Genomic DNA, 23,801 nt, shown 5'->3' with positions numbered 1-23,801 from the left:
CTGGATGCCCGCCCTTCTCAGACATTGAAAAATCTGATCCAAATGAGATGAAACCTAAAAATCCAATCCCCCAGGCAGAATTAAGGACTTTAGTCACAATGACAATATTCTAGATGTGTGAACCCTGCCCCGACCTGAGGAGGAGGGGGTGAGACGTCCTGTCTGCTCAGCCAGCCACTGCTGTCGTTGCTAGGAGCCAAACCCATGATGTTAGCAGTAGAGAGTGTTTAGAAGCTAGGAGACGAGCGAAGAATGGCGGTATCACATGTGACCACTGACTGACACCCAGAGCCATTTTGCAACTTCAAAGCAAAAAAAAATTTTTGCTTGGATCAGCCAACCAGGTCCCCCTGGGAGAAGCAGGGCCAGTGTGGGCAGTGGTCACCTAGTGATCAGGACAAGTGGCTTCTTTTGCAGTCCAGCTAGCGACTTGCAGAGAGGCCTGGAGTGAATTTCCTTAGGTGCCAGATCTTCCCAGAATTCCATTATCTGCTTTTAATGAACGTCTCCAAGTAGAGAGTGATGAGAAATGAGCTACTGGTAGCCGTGCCTTACATTTCCTATTTAAGGTGTTTAAATTTGTTTTTATTTTCATTTTATTTTGAAAGTGGGGAGTGGAGATGCGCGCATCTGCTCATTCACTCCAGGCCCAAATGCCTGCAACAGCTGGAGCTGGGCCAGGCTGAAGCCAGGAGCCTGGACCTCCATCCAGGTCTCCCATGAGTCAGGAACACAAGTATTTGTGTGGCTAAGACTGTTCCAAAAGGCGGTTTTTTGTTGTTTAAGATTTATTTATTTGAAAGGCAGAGTTAGAGAGAGAGAGAGAGAGAGAGGTCTTCCATCTGCTGGTTCACCCTCCAATTGGCCACAACAGCTCGGGCTGGGCCAGACCTAAGCCAGGAACCAGCAGCTTCTTCCAAGTCTCCTAGGTGGGTGCAGGGGCCCAAGCACTTGGGCCATCTTGCACTGCTTTCCCAGGCATATTAGGAGGGAGCTGGATCGGAAGAGGAGAAGCCAGGATTTGAACTGGCCCCCATGTGGGATGCCGGCATCACAGGCAGCAGCCTTCCAGCGCCAACCGTGTAAAACACCTGCCTCTGAGGTGTGTGTATGAAGGGACTTCTATAGGTTACATGCCAGTGTGACCTCAGTGTGCCTGCACTGAGTTGGAACCCAGCAAAGAGCAGTTGTCTGGAAAGGGTGAGCTTAATGCTGCTCCCAGGAGCTGTCGCTCAGAGGGGAGGAAAGGGAGAAGTCCCAGGGAGCTGAAGCCCTCCCTCCTTCCCCCACGCAGGCCTCTGGAGGGGCCCTCTGCTCATCCCCCACTGCCTCTCCCCTCCGTGTCGTTCTCAGCAATGGGTGACGAGCCGGCAGATGCGATTCGAAGGGGGATTCCAGGGCCGCTGCAACAAGCTGGTGGACGGCTGCTACTCCTTCTGGCAGGCGGGCCTCCTGCCCCTACTGCACCGCGCGCTGCACACTCAAGGTGAGCCTGGGGAGCCAGGAGCCGGGGCACGCGGTTTCCCTCTGTTGTAACCTAGCCAGCGGCCAGAGAGCTTCTCAAGAGAGGTTGCAGTGAGCTCGAGTCTGTCCTGGCTTGGAGCCCCTGGTCTGAAAACCCCCTGCATATGCCAAATAGGATTTGGTTCCAGGGGTTTTTGTTTTTTGCTTTTTAATTTATTTTATTTTATTTTATTTTTGACAGGCAGAGTAGACAGTGAGAGAGAGAGAGAGAGACAGAGAGAAAGGTCTTCCTTTGCCGTTGGTTCACCCTCCAATGGTCGCTGCGGCCAGCGCGCTGCGGCCGGCGCACCATGCTGATCGAAGGCAGGAGCCAGGTGCTTCTCCTGGTCTCCCATGCGGGTGCAGGGCCCAAGCACTTGGACCATCCTCCACTGCCTTCTCGGGCCATAGCAGAGAGCTGGCCTGGAAGAGGGGCAACCGGGACAGAATCCGGCGCCCCGACTGGGACTAGAACCCGGTATGCCGGTGCCGCAGGCGAAGGATTAGCCTAGTGAGCCGCGGCGCTGGCCTCCAGGGGTTTAAGGGTTGTTCGTTGCTGCTTTAGACTGGCGGTGGCTGGATGAGCTGCCTTTGAACTCTAGGAGGAGGCTGGTGCTGACTTCCTGGTATCTGGAGGGAGCAGTCTGCCCCCGTCCCAGGCCCCATGGAGACTGCCACCTCACCTGGGTGTGAAGCCACCATTTTCCAGCACTGAGCTGTGCCTGGTCACGTCAGAGCTGAAAACCCACACAGTGCATGTGGTGGTCGCCGTGGGGACGAGAAAGGCAACTGTATACAGGGGAGAAGGGACAGGACCCACCATGTCTAGCTGGCTGCATGGTTGTCACCAACAGAAACATCGTAAATTCACTGAGTAACCGAAAGGCAAGTCTGATCCACTCGCACCACTGGAGTGGAGAAAGGCACGTGGGTTTTCTCATCCCCATAGAAACAAGAGTAGACAGCAAGCACACACCCTGGGGACACTGGCTCATCAAACCTCAGGCCTGCTGCTTCCTCATTTACTCTGCGGGAGGCCGCGTTGGCCCTGAGCTGGGCTCAGTGGAGAGGGGACGTCCTGGCTGCGCTGCTGGTTGCCGGTCTGTTCTCTGCAGGGCGTCTCTTGGGAAGCCTTTCTTGGGACTCAGGGAGTTAATTGCCCATGCAAAATGTGATTTTCATTAGCTGTCTCCCCACACTGTTTCTTGTGTTGTTTGGGTTTTTTTGACCCGTGATCTCTAGTTTATTTCGTGACACCTGTCTGTGTCTGCCCTGGCTTCCCCGCTGGGGCCACTCAGGGCATTCAGCATGAAGTCCCCCCGATGCTGGAGCCTGCACAGTCAGTGGCTCAACCTTTAGTAGGAAAATCAGGAATTCCCCCAAAAGGAGCGCTTCCGAATAGAAATACCCTAGCGTTTTCGCAGTCTCCTTATTTAGAACTGGGGAGGTCAAGCACAGGGACCACGGTCAGTCTTTTACCAACCTGCCTCGGGCAGGAATGCGATGCGGTCATTCTGTAGTGCCGGGAAATCTGGGGAGCGCCGTGTCGGGAGTGCCAGCTTCCAGAGTCTTCCGGGGGGCGCTGGCGGGCACTTCCTGTCCTGCAGCACAGGTGCCGGAGACTTGGTCACCACGCTGGGCCTCAGGGTCGCCCCTCCTGAGACACAGTGAGTTCCTTGGGCCTGGAATAGATAGGGGTCTGGGAAGAAGGGAAGTGTTTTGAGTGGATAACAAACTGCTGACCCTGGGGGTCAAATGCAGCGTAGAAAAAATATTTCTGCTATAGACAGGTTACAAAGCACTTTGTGTTTGATATGATTTTTGACGAAGAGTTGGCTTCAAAGAAAAAACACACAGTACCTGGGATATGAAATTACAGGTGATGTTTATTTTCTTTTTTTGCATTTTCTAAAGTTGATGTGCATTTCTTGCATAAGGAAAAAGTTATTTTGCTAAAGAAATTAACTCTAAAAACAAGATGGGAAAAATACTGTCAGAACAGATGAAGGGCTATTTAATTCGGGGAAAAAAAATACGAATCAATAAGAAATGGAAGTACAACCCAACTGAAAAACAAGCAAAGGATGTGAACATTCCCAGAAAAAGAGCTGTGGTGTCAGCACCTTTTCCAGGACCACTGCTGCCCCACTGGCAGCTGGGACTTGCAGAGTCTCTCCGAGGCTGGAGGCTGCGCCCAGTATTTCACAGATACCAGAGATTTTCAGAAAGCTCATGAAAAAATGCATATTATGAAAACAGTATTCATGAGTTTCAGAATTACTCAGCTAAAGGCAAAGTGATAAGGAGAATCAGAGAGAGAGAGAGAGATCTTCCATCCACTGGTTCACTCCCCAGATGGGCCAGGCTGAAGCCAGTACCCCGCGACTCCATCCAGGTCTCCCGCCTGAGTCACAGGGGCCCGGATACCTGAGCCATCATCCGCTGCCTTCCAAAGTACGCTGGCAGGAACCCGGCCGGGAAGCAGAGTGTCCAGGGCTCAGAGCGGCACCCTGAAGTGGGAGGCCACGTCAGAAGCGTGACTTAGCCCACTGCTCCGCAACACCAGCCCCTCAAAAATCCTTGTACCAAAAGAAACTTCCAATTTGTTTCTCCACGAACTTTTTGAAGAACCCTTGTATTTTCTCATTCGATCCTCAAAACAACCCAAGAAATGCTTTCATTATCCCCATCTAGTGGCTTCCTTTATAAGCACTGATTGTCACCTACAAGGGCTGTGTGGATCCAGACCGGCTGCCCTCAGCCCTGCTCTTAACCATGACAGGTGGCTGCTAAGTGGATGAGAAGTTGTTCAGCTCACTCATAGTTAAAGAAATGCAATACTGGGACACTGGTTCTTTACTGTCAGATTGGTAGAGACCTAACAATTGATTTTCTGTGTCTGAGACAGCAGGTGCTTTCGTAGTTGGTGGGGATGTCAATTTGCTGGGCGTCAGTTTGGAGACATCTATTTAATGATAAAGGCACTTACACTTTGAACCTGGCAAGTGCTCTGTCAGGGGTTTACCTGCAGAGCTGTTCACTGAGGCATAGTTTTCTTTTTTTTTTTTAAGATTTATTTATTTGAAAGTCACAGTTTCACAGGGCGGGGGCGGGGGGGTCCTTCCATCCACTGGTTCACTCCCCAATTGGCCACAATGGTTGGAGCTGTGCTGATCCAAAGCCAGAAGCCAGGAGCTTCTTCCAGGTCTCCCATGTGGGTGCAGGGGCCCAAGGATTTGGGCCATCTTCTACTGCTTTCCCAGGCCACAGCAGAGAGCTGGATCGGAAGTGGAGGAGCCCGGACTCGAACAGGCGCATGTATAGGATGCTGGCAGTAGCTTTACCCACTATGCCACAGCACTGGCCCCTGAGGCATCATTTTAATAGCAAATGACTTAAATGCCCATCAGAAGGTTAGGGGTTAAACTGATTCTGGTCTCTTCAAACAGCAGCTATATGCAGTGGCTGATAAGAAAAACTATCCAGGACACAACGTGAAGGGTGAAAGGTCAGGCCCAGAGCATTGTGTGTGCACATGCACAAGGCTCCTGTGACACCAGGTGCCTTTGGGAGGGGGTAGAAGACAGGCAGAGATTCCTCTTCCAGTTTTCTATATCCTCTGTACTGTATTTTTTCCTTATGCATTATTTTATTGTTAATGAACAAATACGTTGCTAAAAGCCAATGACAATGTTCCCAACTCAAAATACAAAAAGGCCCAGTGCAGCGCAGCACAGGAGTCCAGGCGACCAGCTGTCTCTCTGTCCCTACCTGCTTTCCACTTTAGGTAGTATCTGAGTGGAAAAAAAAAAAAAAAGGATTATTATTAATGGCTTAGAAATATCAAATGCTGACCGGATCAGTGGTGTTTTGGTTTTGTGGAGCTGTGAGTCTCTGCTGGGACTGATGGTTACGAGTGCTTGTGTGTGATGTCTGGGAAGTACCAGGCCTTTTCCTGTCTACCTTTGAAACTGAGCCGTGTGTGGCTGCACCTGTCAGCTATGGTTTGGAAAGACTTTGGATTTCTTAGATGAAAGGAACCTTTGAAATGCAAGATGACATCGTAATGGGGATCCATCCTTGAAGGCAGAGGTGGAAGGGATTTAAAAGGCTGGTTCCAGTGCGCCGTTATCACCCTGTAATCATAGCTCCCTTCATCTTGCTGTGACGGCATGCGCTGGCATTCAAATTCAGGATCTCTGGCAGCCCCTTGTAGAGTTTGTGAACTTTAAGTTTTCAAACTTGTAAAAAGTAACTAAACGCTGTGTAATCCTTTTAAATAAGAGACATAGCATTTTTCTTAGCAGATTCTAGCTTTAGCTTTAGGTTATCATTTACCTTAAATAGGCTTTTATTTGTAGTCAGATATGAATTAACGGTCTATTTTATGTGAAATGTATAATACAGCTATCCTAAAGTTTAATAAATGTGCTTCATTATTGAGATATAATTCTTGTATTATACAATTCACCTGTTGAAAGTGTGCGACTCAGTGGTTTTGATCTATCCCCAGGGTGGTGCAACCATCACTCCATTTTAGACCATTTTCATCACCATTCCCACAAGACCCCAGATCCATTATCTCTGCTCTTTGAAGAGGAAATCAAAGGAAAAGTGAATGGTATGATCATGGTCTAAGCGTAGACTCTGAGAGCATGTGTGTGTGTACTTCTAGGCCCACATTACCAAAAGCTGAAAATGGAGGAAGTGGCCGGCGCCGCGGCTCACTAGGCTAATCCTCCGCCAGCAGCGCCGGCACACCGGGTTCTAGTCCCAGTCAGGGCGCCGGATTCTGTCCCGGTTGCCCCTCTTCTAGGCCAGCTCTCTGCTGTGGCCCGGGAGTACAGTGGAGGATGGCCCACGTGCTTGGGCCCTGCACCCCATGGGAGACCAGGAGAAGCACCTGGCTCCTGCCATCGAACCAGCGCAGTGCGCTGGCTGCTGCGGCCATTGGAGGGTGAACCAATGGTAAAGGAAGACCTTTCTCTCTGTCTCTCTCTCACTGTCCACTCTGCCTGTCAAAAAAAAAAAAAAAAAGAAAAGAAAAGAAAATGGAGGAAGTACGGCATGTGATGCGGACAAATGGCAAACACAGTAAGAAGCTGGGTTAATAGAATTGGCTATGGGGTCTCAGAAGACAAAGGACAAACAGGCACTCGGAAGGAAACACAGCTATAACTGAGAACGATGGAACGTCTTCACCCCAAATTAATGATCTTAAGGCATGCAAATCAAAGTCGGCGGTCAGGGAGCGTGAGCACCATGGTAGCTGACTTAAGATGCCCCGGCGATCGACTGTCCTGGGGACCCCAGTCTGAACAGCCATTCGTATGTCAAGCGCTCAGGAAGCTGTGTGGGGAGACCGCGGTGCCTGGTTTGAGTGTGATCATCAGGGAAGAGATGGCTGTGTCACCTGTTCCCCCCACCCCCACCCCCACCCCAAGCTCCAAGGAGCTCAATGTAGAGAGAGAGATGCCTTGTCTCCCACCTGGGAGAGGGGCTGCGAATGAAGTCCAGACCTTAGACTAGAAGCACTGTGCCGAGTCTGCCGTGAGATAAGCCCGTTCTGGAAGGGGCCCCACATCCCTGCCCCCGAGGCCAGTACCTACTTGACTGAGTTTTTGAACCCCCTTAACCAGGGACTATTTCTGCCACACTCTTCCAACCACTAGAAGACAACGGAGCAAGACTCCAGCCACCGGGGAGTAGGGAGAGATGGGAGCTTAGGACTCCCGTCTGGGTGGAAGCCCAGAGCTGGGCCTACCATGGTGAGACACAGTAGCAGATAAAGCCCGGTTCTTTTCCTTTAGGCCAGCGCTGACAGACCCTTTAGCCCTTCTCAGCATCAGGTAGAGAGCTGCGTCCCAGTGATGTGGACTCACTGCAGGCCTCATGTAGGGAGACCCAGGTGTGACCCACCTTGGCACCAACCTGGGCAGATAGCAAGGAACCACAGGAACTGTGTCTTGGGACTCAGTGTCAGACAGGTAGAACCCAACACAGGGCAGATCCTGACAGTGCCTACAGACAGAACTTGTCAACCTGCTCTGGTACCACGTTGGAGTCTTGTGGCCACAGTTGGCTGGGCCTCTATACTACCAGCCAGCATCATCTGCTGGTTATGGTGGCCTCAGGCTGCGAGTTTATCTCAGCAGTAGACACCGCACAGCAGTGTAGGCCTTGGTCTCGCCTCTGTGCTGTGCTGGTCTCTGTGGGCTCTGGGGTCCAGGTGTAATCTAGCATCGCAGTGTTGGGGGCCACAGGACTCAATGTCTGGGCCTACTCCAGTCCCAGCAGACAGAATACATTTTAGACACTTCCTCAGTTGACTCTGAACAACATACCAATAGCAGATTAGGGGCAAATCTAGGTTCAGGGTATCCTGTGAAACGGCAACAACACATCCACAGTGGACGTGTGGCAAACCTTGATTTAGGGCACCACCCGGACTGAAATAGCGGAAGTATCTACAGGCCCGGAGGAAATAGGTAGACTGCTCAGAATTTCTGGAAGGTCAGCCACAAACAAAGCCAGATTTCAAAGACTGGGAAAAATACCTACATCATCAGTGCACAGATGATGTCAACCCTGTAAGACTCAAGAACTTTCTGGGAACCCAGTGAGTGAAGTAAGTGCCACAGGCCAACCGGATAGCAGCGGCCACTCGCACATTCTTGGATGAGCATTCACGAGACCTCAGAGAAACGCCCTGCTACTTTAACACAGACTGGACAGAGATGGAAGTCATTCTGAAAATCCAGAAGAAATCCTTCCGCTGGAAAGCACACTAAGCAAAATTTAAAATGCACTGGGGCCGGCACCGTGGCCCAGTGGGGTAAGGCCTAGACCTGTGGTGCCAGCATCCCACATGGGTGCCAGTTCAAGTCCCGGCTGCTCCACTTCTGCTGATGTGCCTGAGAAAGAAACCGAGGATGGCCCAAGTCCTTGGGGCCCCTGCACTCACGTGGGAGACCCAGAGGAAGATTCTGGCTTTGGATTGGCTCAGCTCCGGCTGTTGCAGCCATTTGGGAAGTGAACCAGCAGATGAGAGACATTCCTACCCCTCTTCCTCTCTCTCTCTACCTCTCCCAGTAACTGTCTTTCAAATAAATAAAATAAATCTTAAAAAAAAATAAAATGCATTAAAAGGCATCAATAGGGGCTGGCACTGTGGTGTAGCGGGGTAAGGCCGCTGCCTGCAGTGCCAGCATCTCATATGGGCACTGGTTTGAGTCCCAGCTGCTCCACTTCCGATCCAGCTCTCTGCTATGGCCTGGGAAAGCAGTGGCAGATGGCCCAAGTCCTTGGGCCCCTGCACCCGTGTGGGAGACCTGGAAGAAACTCCTGGCTTCGGATCGGCCCAGCTCTGGCCGATGCAACCAGCAGATGGATGAAGATTTCTCTGTCTCCCTCTCTGTAACTAACTCTGACTTTTGAGTAAATAAATTATCTTTTTTTTTTTTTTTTAAAGATTGATTTATTTGAAAGAGTTACACAGAGGAGGAAAGGCAGAGAGGGAAGGAGAGAGGTCTTCCATCCGCTGGTTCACTTTCCAATTGGCTGCAATGGCTGGAGCTGAGCCAGTCCGAAGCCAGGAGCTTCTTCTGGGTCTCCCACATGGGTGCAGGGGCCCAAGGACCTGGGCCATCTTCTACTGCTTTCCCAGGCCACAGCAGAGAGCTGGATGGGAAGTGGAGCAGCCAGGATACAAAATGGCACCCAAATGGGATGCAGGTGGCGGCTTTACCTGCTATGCCACAGTGCTGGCCCCCAAGAAATGTATCTTTAGAAAAAATTCAGAATGCTCTAAACATGGTATGTAAACCATTCATATCTTTAGTATGAAGTCTAGAGAAAAATGATATCTTAATATGTTAAGAGACAATAGGGCCAACATTGTGGCATAGCAGGTGTAAAGCCGCCACCTGCAGTGCCGGTATCCGTATGGGCACTGGTTCGAGTCCTGGCTGCTCCACTTCTGATCCAGCTCTCTGCTATGGCCTGGGAAAGCAATGGAAGATGGCCCAAGTCCTTGGGCCCCTGCACCCACGTGGGAGACCCAGAGGAAGCTTCAAGCTCCCAGCTTCAGATCAGCGTAGCCCCAGCCATCACAGCCACCAAATAAAAAAATCTTAAAAAAAAAAAAAGATCCACCACATCAACAGGATAAAGGGAAAAAAAATCATATGATCATCTTGGTTTTTGCATTTTTTGACCTTCTGAGCTTTCTGTTATGTAAAAGGTCACATCAAAAGAATTTGTAAAATGTCATGAAAAATAAAAATTTAAATAGCAAATTAAACACCTAGAGAAAAATTCATATGCTTATCTCAATAGATGTAGAAAGTCCAACGGAAAACGCTAAGCAAGTTGTGTATAGCGGGGATGTACGTCAGCATAATAGAGACCATGGTCCGTAAGCCGACAGGTAAAATGTTGAATGGAGAAAAACGGAAAAGCTTTCTAGGATCTAGAACAAGGTAGTTAGGCAAGAGAGAGAGAGGGCATTCAAATTGGAAGGCAGAAGACAACTTGTTATTGTTTGCAGATGACGTGACCTTATACAAAGAAACCCCAACAGAGCTACCAAAACTGCTACAGCCAATCAATGAATTCAGAGAAGGTGCAGCAGTCAACGCATACAACTCAGTAGCAAAGTGGAGAATTGTTTGAAAGGAAATCAAGAAAGCAATTCTAATAGCTACAGAAAAATAAAGCAAATTAGGAATAAATTTAACCAAAGAGGTGAAAAATCTCTGCGGCACAGCCAGTTACCTCCTATATCAGAGTGCTGGTTTGAGAGCAGCTTCCTCACTTCCAACCCAGCTTCCTGCTAATGTGCCTGAGTGGGCAGATCATGATGGCCCAGCTAATTGGGCCACTGCCACCCATGTGGGAACGCTGGATAGACTGCCTTGCTTTGGCCTGGCCCAACCCTGGCTGTTTCAGGCATCTAGGGAGTAACCAGTCGATGGAAGATCTCTCTGCTGCTCTGCTCTTCAGGTAAATAAATGCATTTTTTTTTTTTTTTTTTGACAGGCAGAGTGGACAATGAGAGAGAGAGATAGAGAAAGGTCTTCTTTTGTCGTTGGTTCACCCTCCAACGGCTGCCGCGGCTGGCACACTGCAGCCGGCGCACCGTGCTGATCTGATGGTAGGAGCCAGGTGCTTCTCCTGGTCTCCCATGGGGTGCAGGGCCCAAGCACTTGGACCATCCTCCACTGCCCTCCCTGGCCACAGCAGAGAGCTGGCCTGGAAGAGGGGCAACCGGGACAGAATCCGGCACCCCGACTGGAACTAGAACCCGATGTGCCGGCGCCGCAAGGCGGAGGATTAGCCTGTTGAGCCGCGGCGCCGGTCAATAAATGCATTTTTAAAAACACAATGAAAACTGGGGCTGGCGTTGTGGCATCCTGGGTTAAGCTATTGCCGGTGATGCCAGCATCCCATGTGAGTGTCAGTTCATGTCCCAGCTGCTCCACTTCGGATCCTGCTCCCTGCTGATGTGCCCGGGAAAGCAGAAGGAGATGGCCCAGGTCCCTGGGGCCCTACACCAACATGGGACACCTGGAAGAGGTGCAGGCCTCCTGGCTTCTGTTGGCCATGCCCTGGCTATTGTGGCCATTTAGGGAGTGAACCAACAGATGGAAGACATCTCTGGCTGCCCCTCTTCCCATCCAGCTCTCTGCTATGGCCTGGGAAAGCAGTAGACCCGTGTACCCATGTAGGAGACCTGGAAGCAGCTCCTGGCTCCGGATCAGCCCAGCTCCAGCCGTTGCTGCCATTTAGGGAGTGAATCAGCAGATAGATGATCTTTGTCTCTCCCTCTCCCTGTCTGTAACTCCACCTCTTAAATAAATAAAATACAACGAAAGCTATAAAACATTGATGAAAGAAATTGCAACAGACACAGGGAAGTGAAAGTCATTCTGTGTTCATGGATTACAAGAATCCCCATTCAACTGTCCACAGTACCCAAAGCGATGTATGGATTCAATGTAATCCCTACTGGGGAGGAAAAAAAAAAAAAAAACTATGACTTTTTTTTCAAAACTAGAAAAAGAAACTAGCACAATTTATACAAAGCAGGCAGGCGTGTGGCCTGGTGGATGCCTGCATCCCAGAGTGGAGTGCCTCGGTTTGTATCTCAACTCCACCCCGGTTCCAGCTTCCTTCCAGTGGCACACCCTGGGAGACAGCAGTGGCGGCTCCAGCACGCGGGTCCCTGCCACTCACGGGGGAGACTCGCATTGAGTTCCTGGCTCCTGTCTTTTGCTTTGACCCAGCCTGGCTGTTTGCAGGCACTGGGGGAGTGAACCAGCAGATAGGGGAGTGCCCGATCTCCCTTTTTAAATGTGATGTAGCCACAAAAAACCTGGAACAGCCAAAGCAGTCTTGAACCAAAATGAACAAAGCAGAATATACTCCCTGACTTTAAAATGTATTACAAAGCTATAGCATTGAAATAGCATGCTCCTGGCATAAAAACGGACACATGGACCAGTGGAATAAAGAACATAGAAGTAAACTTACATGTCTGCAGCCAACAGATGTTTGACCAAGGTGCTAAGAACACACACTGGGGTGCTGACCTGCCACAGTGGGGATGCTGGCATCCCATACTGGAGTGCTGGTTTGGGCACCAGCTACTCTTCTGATGCAGCTCCTACTAATGAGTGTGGGAAGTCAGTGGATAATGGCCCAAGTACTTGGGGCCCCTGCCGCCCCCATGGAAGACCTGAGTGGAGCTTCTAGCTTCTGGCTCTGGTTTTCAGCCATTGTGGCCATTTAGGGAATGAACCAGCAGGTGGAAGACTGATCTCTCTCTCTCTCTCACTCTGTAACTCAGCCTTTCAAGTAAAGAAATCTCAAAAGTCTGTTTAAGTCTGCCCATTTTTAAAAGGATTTTAAGAGGTAGAGTTACAGAGGAGAGACAGAGAGAAAGGTCTTCCATCTTCTGGTTCACTCCCCAAATGGCTGCAACAGCTGGAGCTGGGCCAATCCGAAGCCAGGAGCTTCTTCCGGGTCACCCACGCAGGTGCAGGGACCCTAACACTTGGGCCATCTTCTTCTATCCCCTGCCATCAGCAGAGAGTTGGATTGGAAGAGGAGCAGCCGGGACACGAACCAGCTCCCATATGGGATGTTGGTGCCACAGAGGCAGAGGCTTAGCCTTCTATGCCACAGTGCCAACCCCAAATCAGCCCATTTTTTAAGTTCGGTTATTTGGTTTTTGCTATGGTGTTGCATTTCCTATGTATTCTGATTATTAACACCTTATCAAATGTAGAGCTTGCAAATATTTTCTTCCATTCTTTAGGCTGTCTGCTCACTCTTGACTGTTTCCCTCTCTTTGCATAAGCTCTTTAATTTGATTATGTACCATTTGTCTATTTTTGCTTTTGTTTTCTATGTTTTTTTTTTTTTTAACCTGTTCCAAAAAGTGCTGGCTGAAGCCAGGAGTTAGGAACTCTGTCCAGGTCTCCCATGTGGGTGCAGGGGCCCAAGCTCTTGGGCCACCACCTGTTGCTTTCTCAGGCACATTAGCAGGGAGCTGGATTGGTAGTGCAGCAGCTGGGACTCCAACCAGCACTCTCATGGAATGCCAGCATTGCAGGCAGCAGCTTAACCTGCTGCTCTACAATGACATTTTTCAAAGAATATACAGTTGGCCAACAGAGGTACGTGAGAAAACACTCAGTATCACTAATCTTCAGAGGAGTGCATGTCCAAACTCCAATGAGGTATCACCTCTCTCCAGTTAGATTTGCTATCAGAAAGACAAAAGATGACAAGCACTGGCAAGGATGAGAAAAGGGAGCCATGGCACACTGCTGGAAGGAATGGACATTAATTCAGTCGTTGTGGAAAACACTAGGGGGCTCCTCAAACAAAATAAAACCAGCTGGTGTTGGGTGAAGCAGGTGGGTCACCTGCATCCCGTTGGGAGTGCCTGGTCGAAGTCCGGGCTCTGCTTCCAGTTCTAGCTTCCTGTTAGTCGTCACCCTGTGAGGCGCAACTGATGGCTCAAATACTCGGTCCCTGCCACCCGTGTTGGAGAGCTGGGTGGAGAGTCTCACTCTTGGCTCTGGCCTAGCACTAGCTATTGTGGGTGTTTAGGACTCCCTCAAATCAAGTGAAAAAAAGAAATAATTTCTTTAAAAAGAAACCCATTTTTAAAAATCTATCACTTGGGCCGGCACCGTGGCTCACTAGGCTAATCCTCCGCCTTGTGGCGCCGGTACACCGGGTTCTAGTCCCGGTCGGGGCGCCAGATTCTGTCCCAGTTGCCCCTCTTCCAGGCCAGCTCTCTGCTATGGCCCAGGAGTGCAGTGGAGGATGGCCCAGGTCCTTGGGCCCTGTACCCATGGGAGACCAGGAGAAGCACCTGGCTCCTGCCTTTGGATCAGCGTGGTGCGCCGGCTGCGGCGCGCCGGCCGCAGCGGCCATTGGAGGGTGAACCAACGGCAAAGGAAGACCTTTCTCTCTGTCTCTCTGTCCACTCTGCCTGTTAAAAAAAAAAAAAAAATCCATCACATGATCTGGCAACTCCATTACTTAAGAGAATCAGTCTACAGAAGAGACGTCCGTGCTCCCACAGTTATCATAGCGCTGTACACGACAGCCAAGGAAGTGAAAACCATCCACATGTCCATCACTGATAAAGAGAACACACTGGATTCATACTCCGTCAGCTCCAGGACGCAAGCTTGTGATCTGCAGCCACACAGAGAGAGCTGCAGGTCGTTACACTGAATGGAATGAGCCAAGCAGAGAAAGACAAGGAGCCTGTGATCTCATGTGAAATCTCAAAACATTCAGAGGAGAGTGGGGAGCAGAGAGAGAGAGATGGAGAAAGGTCCATTCCTGGGTGCTGGGTTCCAGTTAGATGGGAGTAGGGAGTTCTGGTGATCTACCTCCCAGTGCCGTCACTGTAGAGAATGCACTTACATTTTTCTAAAAAGGCAAAAGAAGATTTTAGATGCTAACAGGCTGAAGGTGTGTTTCTCCTGGTTGGATAATGCGTAGGTGGATCAGAACATCACATGTGGGCACCCCATTCTATGCACAGTGTCTGTGTTAATTGAAATTATTTGATTAAATCAGTGATCAGGTACTATTTTACCATTTTTAGCTGCTGAGGACTTTTTAAAAAGTGACCAGTGCTGGACGTAGTACAGGGTTCTAGTCCCGGTTGGACCGCCGGATTCTATCCCGGTTGCCCCTCTTCCAGGCCAGCTCTCTGCTGTGGCCCGGGAATGCAGTGGAGGATGGCCCAAGTGCTTGGGCCCTGAACCCGCATGGGAGACCAGGATAAGCACGTGGCTCCTGGCTTCAGATCAGCGCAATGCGCTGGCTGCAGCGGCCATTGGAGGGTGAACCAATGGCAAAAAAAAGGAAGACCCTTTCTCTCTGTCTCTCTCTCTCTCTCACTATCCACTCTGCCTGTCAAAAAAAAAAAATTATATTGGCAGCTATATAAATTCTTTAAGCAAGTTATTACTTAGAATCTTTTAAAACGCTTATTCCCTTTAACTGACTAATGCCACTCTAGTCAGTTTACTTGAAGAAAATAATCCCAGCTGTAGAGAGTGTTCGCACCATTGTTAGTGCATCATTTCTTACAAGTGCAAGGAACAGCCCTGGAAGTGAGTAACGGCAGATAGAATGAAATCCCCATCAGATCCTGGGAGAGTTCAAAAAGTTCATGGAAAATGGGGGGAAAAAACTTATTTTGGTGCCAAGAAAAGTTGAAGTTCATGCATAGTTCTTAATAATAGGCAGTTCAACAGACCTTTTGAGACCCTTTGAGGGCAAGGGTGAGTGGTTCGGTACAAGGCCTCCAGTGTCGGCCGCTATCACTTGCCCAGTGCTCAACCCAGGAAACTGGCACGGCTTCCAGCTCTCCCCCAGCTCTCTAATAAAAAATTGTTGTTTTCTGTTTCAGGTATTCCACAATTAGCTATTTTGCTTGCCTACTTGTCTTTCTATACAGTATTTACGGTAAATTCTTAGGGTTTTACCATAGAAGCTTATGTACTTGCATAGTTAAGGTTTTTGGCTGCTGACTTTTATGGTACAGTTACCTTGTGCATCCACTGACAAGCAAGAAGCTACTTAGAAGGATGAATATGAAGATTATGATGCGAGTACAAGGGTTACGATGATTATGTAGCAGAATAGAAAGTTTATGCCTACAGCAAAACGTAAGATATAATGACTATGTAGAAAAAGTCAGAAACAAAAAGACTGGAAGAAAGAAACAGTAGCTCGCAATTGCCACCTGTAGCCCAGGGATCAAAGTACAAAACCGACCAAGGAATTAATGCACAGCCTCCGTGGACTGTCTGCAGTCAGCTTCTGTCCACAGGAAATAGCTCTGCCCAGCTCTGTTGGTTGGCAAGTTTGCCCTTGGAACATTCTCTAAGCATGGAACCCATTGTATGTACTTTAAGTGTTACCACGCACATAGCTGAGTGTTGCTTGGGCCATCATGTTGCACGGTGCAGGGGGCGCTATTCCTAGTAATGTTTGTTGGGAAAGCTTTCTGTGCCGAGAATTGCCCACTGCCTTTGGGCACTGGAGTAAATGCAGGCTTCATTGCTCCTGGAGAGACCTCCCCTGGCTACCTGGAGTCTGACTAACAAGAGCTATGCTGGGGGAAAGTCTTTGGAGCCGCCTGCAAAGCTTAGCCCAGCAGCTGCTCCACTGCCTGCCCGTGAGGTGGCCTCGGGCCCATCTAAGGTGACCTGGGGGCGCCCCCCAAGGAAGGCGGAAGAGCTGCTCAGGCCGGCTGCTCCGTGACACAAGTCAAGGTTCAGAAGGGACGTGTGGAACGTGCGTGGAGACAGCAGGTGTACCAAGAGTGCATGGAGCATCGAGGGAAACCCCAACTTGTTATCCCCGCGAGATAAGAGGCAAAGGACACCCGAGGCTTTGGCTGGGCTGCAGCCAGGCCCTTTCTGACCCTTGGCCTTTCCCGCAGGTGACACAGCCCTCAGCATGAGCCACTGGATGTTCCATCAGCAGGCCCTGCAGGAGTACATCCTGATGTGCTGCCAGTGCCCCGCGGGGGGCCTGCTGGACAAGCCCGGCAAGTGAGTGCCTCCCCCGGGGAGCAGGGCACAGCCCTGCCGCACCCCAGGCAAGCGGACAGATGGCTGGACTGGCAGCTCGCCGCCTTTTAAAAAAGCAAAACTGATTGCAATAGAACGGGATACAGGATGTTTAAAACCTCTGCGTGTGATAAGCAGAGATTGTAATCACGACAACCCCTACAGGGCAGAGTAAGTGACTCACTCAAACGGGAGCTGCCTTGTGTGCCCTGTCCCCTTACCCTCCATCCTCCCCCCGGGCGCACAGCCCGCTGCCGTGGGCGTCCAGGGGCACAGCCAGCCCAGCAGTTTCTTGGGGAGAACTTGGCTGATTTCTACCGCAGCGTATTATTTAGCACCACCACGGCCCCCCACCCCCAAGAGCCCTTTGGAGAAGACAGGTGGAGAATCTGACTCTGGCATGGCAGTTCCCATCGGTGGGGTGGGGTGGGGGCTGGAGGATGGGGCTCTCAGAACCACTGCAGGGAAGGCCACCCTCCCCGTAGCCACACAGCGGATACAGGTGGGCTGTGGGATCGCATCCCACTGTGTACAGCCGACTGGGAAGTGTGGCTCGGAGCTGCCCTGTCCTTGCAGGTCGCGGGACTTCTACCACACCTGCTACTGCCTCAGTGGTTTGTCCATAGCCCAGCACTTCGGCAGCGGAGCCATGTTGCACGACGTGATCCTCGGTGTGCCGGAAAACGCGCTGGTAAGGGGGTGCGGGGGCACGGCATGCCTGCTCGCCAGTCATGCTCGCAGCTTGGTGGTCACTGCAGGGGTGACCATGGAGGAAATGCCCCCTCCAGGCAGGCCCAGCGCCCCCACTGGGGACATTATCTGGGACACAGGTCCCGTGCCTCTCCCCCAGGGTCAAGGAACTGGGCCAGTCGGCTGTTACACAGGGGCTGTGAGTCTCGGCAGGCCCCACCCCTGCACCGAACGGCGGCTCTAGCTGTCCCGGGCACTGCACTCTGCAGCCGTGGTCGCGAGCTGCGCCACCACGCCTCCTTCCCAACACTCCTCACGATTGGTGCTGCTTCCTTTGCAAACATCCCCCTTCCCCGCCTGTGACAGTTCCCCACCGCAGCCAGACCCACAGCCGCCTGGCCGAGGGGGCGTGTCCGCAGGGACCACGTCCCAGCACCTCCCACCTAGGGATCTGGCTGTGGGTGGCGCTGCCGTGGCCCCTGGTTTCGCACCTGTGTCCTCCACCTTCCCTGTGTGTGGCTTGGTTGGAACTGGGAGATGTTTCAGTCAAGGAGAAGGTACACAGACGGCCCAGCAGTGAGACGCGCAGCCTCATCCTTACTCCGAGAAAATCGGAGTAGCGACCGCTCAGCTTCAAGTCTTAACAGTCCCCCCACTGGCCTCTCAGGTCGTCCTCCTCCCGTCTTGCCTCTCCTTCCCCAGAGGGCACTCTGTCCTAACTTCGCCAGGCGTCACACCTCTGCGCGTCCCTCATTCTTGCCCATTTCTGACTGTCAGCGTACCAGCTAGTCTGTGTGGCTCTCTCTCCCTGGCCATTGCATTTCTGAGGTTTATCCCTGTGGGTGTGTGTTGCTTATTCCTCTTAACCACTGTATACTGCTCCTTTGTATAAAGGCGCCACGTTCAGTTCTCTGTGCTCCTGTGCTCGACTTTTAGATTGCCTCCAGGTTTTTGCTACCACAGCATTGCCGTGAACATTCTTGTCGGGCTCATGAGTGCGTCCGTGTGTCCCGCTGGGCTGGAGCAGGACATCGTCCCTCCCCCTCAGGCCTGTGTGCCTTTATGCTCACGGCAGCGCTAACATGCGCTCTGTCGTCAGACCCTTTCCTTTTTGCCAGTGTGGTGGCTATGGAACGGCGTCTCCATCTGATTTTTTTTTTTTTTTTTTTTTTTGACAGAGTGCATAGTGAGAGAGAAAGAGAGAAAGGTCTTCCTTTTTGCCGTTGGTTCACCCTCCAATGGCCACTGCGGATGGCGCATCTCGCTGATCCGAAGCCAGGAGCCAGGTGCTTCTCCTGGTCTCCCATGTGGGTGCAGGGCCCAAGCACTTGAGCCATCCTCCACTGCCTTCCCGGGCCATAGCAGAGAGCTGGCCTGGAAGAGGGGCAACCAGGATAGAATCCGGCGCCCCAACCGGGACTAGAACCCGGTGTGCCGGCGCCGCAAGGTGGAGGATTAGCCTGTTAAGCCACGGTACTGGCCTCCATCTGATTTTTTTTTTTTTTTTTGATACAGGCAGAGTGGATAGTGAGAGAGAGAGACACAGAGAAAAAGGTCTTCCTTTTTGCCGTTGGTTCACCCCCCAATGGCCGCTGCGGCTGGCGCATCTTGCCGATCCGAAGCCAGGAGCCAGGTGCTTCTGGTCTCCCATGTGGGTGCAGGGCCCAAGGACTTGGGCCATCCTCCACTGCCTTCCCGGGCCATAGCAGAGAGCTGGCCTGGAAGAGGGGCAACTGGGATAGAATCTGGCACCCCCTCCATCTGATCTTGATCTTGGTCCTGATTACTAGCTAGACTGGGCATCTTTCCGACACTTGCCGTGTTCGATTCTCTGCGAATTGCCTGCCAGTTCGTACCCTTTGCTCATCTTCATGCTGGTTTGTCATTTCACTTGGTTTTCCTTTTCTTATTTATAGGAGTTCTCCACGCATTTTTTTTAAAGATTGATTTATTTGAAAGTCAAAGTTACACACAGAGAGAGAGAGAGGTCTTCCATCCACTGGTTCACTCCCCAATTGGCCACAACAGCCAGAGCGGCACTGATCCAAAGCCAGGAGATTCTTCCAGGTCTCCCACGTGGGTATGGTGGCCCAAGGACTTGGGCCATCCTCTGCTGCTTTCCCAGGGCATAGCAGAGAGCTGGATTAGAAATGGAGCAGCCGGGACTCAAATTGGCACCCGTATGGGATGCCGGCATTGCAGGCGGTGACTTTACCCACTGTGCCACAGTGCTAACCCCTCCGTGTATTCTCGATACCAGTCTGTTGCCACTTATGTCTGGGTGGTGAATGTCTTCCAGTTTGTGAAACAGTTTTCATCTTTAGTATTTTTTCATTGTTATTGTTTAGCAGAAAATTTTAAAGTGCTCATAACTTTTTTTTTTTTTTTTTTTTTTTTTTGTGGTGGGGGGATGGAGGTTTGCTTAAGAACTCTTCTGGGGCCGGCACTGTGGTGTAGCGAGTAAAGCCACTGCCTGAGGGCTGGCATCCCATATGGGCGCCGGTTCGAGTCCTGGCTGCTCCACTTCTGATCCAGCTCTCTGCTGTGGTCTAGGAAAGCAGTAGAAGATGGCCCAAGTGCTTTGGCCCCTGCACCCCTGTGGGAGACCTGGAAGAAGCTCCTGGCTCCTGGCTTCGGATCAACACGGCTCTGGCCATGCGGCCAATTGGGCGATGAACCAGCAGATAGAAGACCCCCCCCCCCCGCCCCGTGTGTGTGTGTGTGTGTGCGTGCATGTGTGTAACTGACTTTCAAATAAATAAATCTTTTTAAAAAAAGAACTCTTCTTATCTCAAGATCATAAATCTGTTTTCTTCTAAGTAGTTTGAGGTTTTGCTTTTTTTCTCTAGACTTTAAATTCTCTGGGATTTCTCGCCAGTGAGGGTTGGGTGGAAGTGCGTCTTCTTTCCCCAGCGCCATTTGTTGAAGCTTTAGCCTTTGCTGCCGAAGGGTCCCCAGCACGTGCCGCACACTTGTTCAAGTTTCTGTCCATCAGGGCTCTGCTTCTACACTCCGTTCCCATCCCTTGCCCCGTTTGCCTATCTGCAGTGTCCCAAGCAAATCTGAACACAGGTAGGCAAATCCTGTCCACCTCTTTCTTCTCCCTCACAATTGCCCGGGAAGGGAGCGGTGGTGTGGCGGCACAGCGTGGGTTTGCTACACCTGCAGCCCAGCTCCCTGCCAATACGCCTGGAATGCAGCGGAAGATGGCCCAAGATGGATGGGGTGCTAGGCTCCTGGCTTCAGCCTGGCCCAGCCCCAGCCATGGTGGGCATTTAGGGGAGTGGACCAGCCCACAGAAGGTCTGTCACTCTGCCTTTAAAATCTTAAAAACAAGCCTGTGTGAATTTTTATGGCAATTGCACTAAACTTTAGGTCGATAGAGACAACTAACATCTTTTCAATATTAAGGCTTCTTGAATATGTGTCTTTCTGATTTTCCTGTCTTGCCCTTCAGCGATCTGCTGTGACATTTTCTGTAAAGGACTGGCACGCTCCCTGTGTCATTACCACACTAGGTGATTTAGAGTTTTTGTGTCCATGTGATGGAACCTTTTCTCTCTCCCTTATATAACAGCTTGTACTAGTATATAGAAACGCTAATGCTATTTGTATATTAACTTTGTATCTGGGTTCCTTGCTGGACTCGCTTAATCATTTACAGAATCTCTTGTACTTTCCTAATTGGAAAGTAACCTCATTTTCAGGTAAGGACTTGCCTCTCCCGACTCCAGCATTTTATTCATGGTCCTTGCCTTGTGATGTCAGCTAAGGCCCCACAGCGTGGTGACACAGTGGGTATGGGAGGGGGGTCCTCTCTAGCCCCAGCTACAACGGGAAGGTCTCTGTAATGTCACCGTTAACCGTGACAGTTCCCGTGGGCAGGGTCATGACAGTCGCCATTCCTGCGTGGCGAGGTTTGTGCCGTTTGTGTTACGTTCTGTTGAATGCTTCTTCTGCATCTGCTTTTTCTCCTTTAATGTTAAAATCCAACATTCTGGCGTTACACCTTCATGCCTGGGATAAACTCTTTTTGGTCATAGCAGGGTTTTCATGGATTCAGCATGCAGCTGGGTTCAGGTTGCTAGTATTTTTACTTAGGAGTTTCCGGCATGTGTGTTCATAAGAAAGACTGGTCTAAGATTTCAACGTATTGCTCATTCCCATTCTGTGTTTCAGGATAATATAGCCTTATCAAATCAGATGGGCTCCTTCCTCTCATACTTACTTTTCTGTCTTGGAAAAAGTTTGTGTATCAGTTTTTTTTTTTTTTCCTTAAAGTATTTATTTATTTACTTGAAAAACAGAGAGAGAGAGAAAGAGAGCGCAGCACGTGCCTCTTCCATCCACTGGTTCATTCTCCAAATGGCTGTAATAGCCAAGGCTAGGCCAGGCCAGGCCAGGCCAAAGCTAGGAGCCAGGAGCTCCATACTGGTCTCCCACATTAGGTGCAGGGGCCTAAGGGCTTGGGCCATCTTCTACTGCTTTCCCAGGCCATAGCAGAGAGCTGGATCGGAAGTGGAGCAGCCGGGACTTGAACCAGTGCCCGTATGGGATGCTGGCACTTCAGGCAGCAGCTTTACCTGCTATGCCACAACACCGGCCCCCACAAACGCATTTTTAAAAGTGATTGAGAGGGACAGGCATTGTGGGACACTAGGTCAGGCAGCCTGCATCTCGTTATCAGGGCGCTGGTTCGAGTCCTGGCTGCTCTGTGCTTGTGATCCTGCTTCCTGCCGGTGTCCCTGGGAGGTGGCAGATGATGGCTCAAGTACTTGGGTTCTCACCACCCATGTGGGACACCCGGATGGAGTTCCTGACTCCGGGCTTCGGCCTGGCCTAGCCTGGCCCTGGCTATTGTGGGCAGTTGGGGAGTAAACCAGTGGATGGAAAAATCTCTCTTCTCTCTCTCCCTCTCCTTCTGTGTCATTCTGCCTTTCAAATTAATACATCAGTTTTTAAAAATGAAAAGTCAGAGATAGCATTGTGCACTACCGTTTTCCCTCAGTGTCATAAGCACTTGCGAACGTTCTAGAACTTCTGACAGCCTTGTCTTGGGCTGTGTGGCGCTCCCTGTGTCTTCTGTACTGGATGTGTTTGGCCCATCCCCCGGATTTGAACGGCGACTGATGCATCTCTGTGTGCCTCGGAGGCCTGGGGGGGTGGGGGGACCGAGGATGTGTGCGTCGCTGGGGTGCCCCAGGCTCGCTAACTGGCGTCTGCTCTCTACAGCAGCCCACACACCCGGTGTACAACATCGGCCCGGACAAGGTGATCCAGGCCAGCACGCACTTTCTGCAGAAGCCCGTCCCCGGCTTCGAGGAGCTCCAGGACGACGTGTCTGTGTCGCCAGAGCCTGCCAGCGACTAGGCCACCTGCGGCCCCCGCCTCCCCGCCCAGACCCATAGTGCGCTGTGTGCCGCACAAGCCTTAGCCACTATGGAGCTCTGCCTCTCTCTGTCCTTTCGCGCCAAACCAAACCAAGCCGGTGGCTCTGGGGGACGAGAACGCGGTGGTGTGGTTTTCACAAATTCTTTCCAAAAGTTATCAAACCAAAAACCTCTTAGCTGGGCGGAAGCGGTGCCCGCCCACAGCTCCAGCTTGGACAGTGCTTGGAAGTGAACGGCCGCACCCACGGCCCCGGCCGGGACGGCGCCTGCCTTGCCTTGCCAGACACTCCCATGGTACACAGCGTGCCCTAGGCCGTGGGGGACCGTAGGGGTGCCCAGGCCCCACAGCAGGAGCACACGGGGCTGCGCTGGGAGCCGCCTCCGCCTCGCGCCTCCCACCCTGGTCATTTGCAGGGGCAGGAGCTGGGGTGGGGGGAAGGAGGGTCTCCTGGGGCCGGTTGTCCGACCCCTCCACGCTGGAGAACGGAGTCACCATGCACCCCTGCAAGGCCGCGCTTGCTGCATGGATGACACCTGCTTCTGCCCCAAGGGTGAGGACTTCGGCCCCGGAAACCAATAATGAGTGGAAGTGAACCCCAAGTTCCACTCCCAGCCAGGGGAAGCAGCCCCCGGGCTCCCACCCTCTCCCTGCGCATCATGTACCTGAGAATCCCCCAAAGTGCTCAGGGTGGCGCCCACAGCCTGGGGCCACTCACCGCGTCCCCCCTTGCTCCACACTCCCAGTGCTGTCTTCTCTCTCCCCAAGTATTAACACGACTAGATCTCTCACCCAGACTGATGACTTGGGCCTGGCCCCCGCCCTGCCTGCTCTGGGCTCCCAGGAATAAGGTTAAGTGCTGGGCAGGGCCATCAGCTGCTGTGGGGGACAGGGGGCCCGGGCGCCTCCACATCGAGCCCTTCGCTGGCAGTGGGGTGCCGAGCGGGGTCACCTGCCCATGACCTGGCCGTCACAGACGGGGCTCGGAGATGCAGCGGGAGGCTCTTCTCAACCCACTGGCCGCTGGCTGCCTCTCACTCCCATGGCTGTGGCAGGTTGGGCCCCCTGTTACCTCCTTGGAATAATAAAAGAATAACATTTTCT

General features: G+C 51.6%; 1 protein-coding gene across 1 annotated transcript in view; it reads left to right on the top strand.

The window, feature by feature from the left end:
- Positions 1 to 23,801, top strand: part of FNTB (farnesyltransferase, CAAX box, beta) — a 92,368-nt gene extending 68,567 nt beyond the window's left edge. Inside the window, exons 9-12 of the mRNA XM_062181381.1 lie at positions 1,354 to 1,486; positions 16,490 to 16,601; positions 17,196 to 17,310; positions 22,542 to 23,801. Of these exons, the coding sequence (XP_062037365.1) occupies positions 1,354 to 1,486; positions 16,490 to 16,601; positions 17,196 to 17,310; positions 22,542 to 22,679 (498 nt within the window). The 3' untranslated portion in view covers positions 22,680 to 23,801. The remainder of the gene's footprint in view (positions 1 to 1,353; positions 1,487 to 16,489; positions 16,602 to 17,195; positions 17,311 to 22,541) is intronic.

Source organism: Lepus europaeus, chromosome 22 (assembly GCF_033115175.1).
Source record: "Lepus europaeus isolate LE1 chromosome 22, mLepTim1.pri, whole genome shotgun sequence".
Lineage (NCBI taxonomy): Eukaryota > Metazoa > Chordata > Mammalia > Lagomorpha > Leporidae > Lepus > Lepus europaeus.
This window is presented reverse-complemented; position numbering and strand designations above follow the sequence as displayed.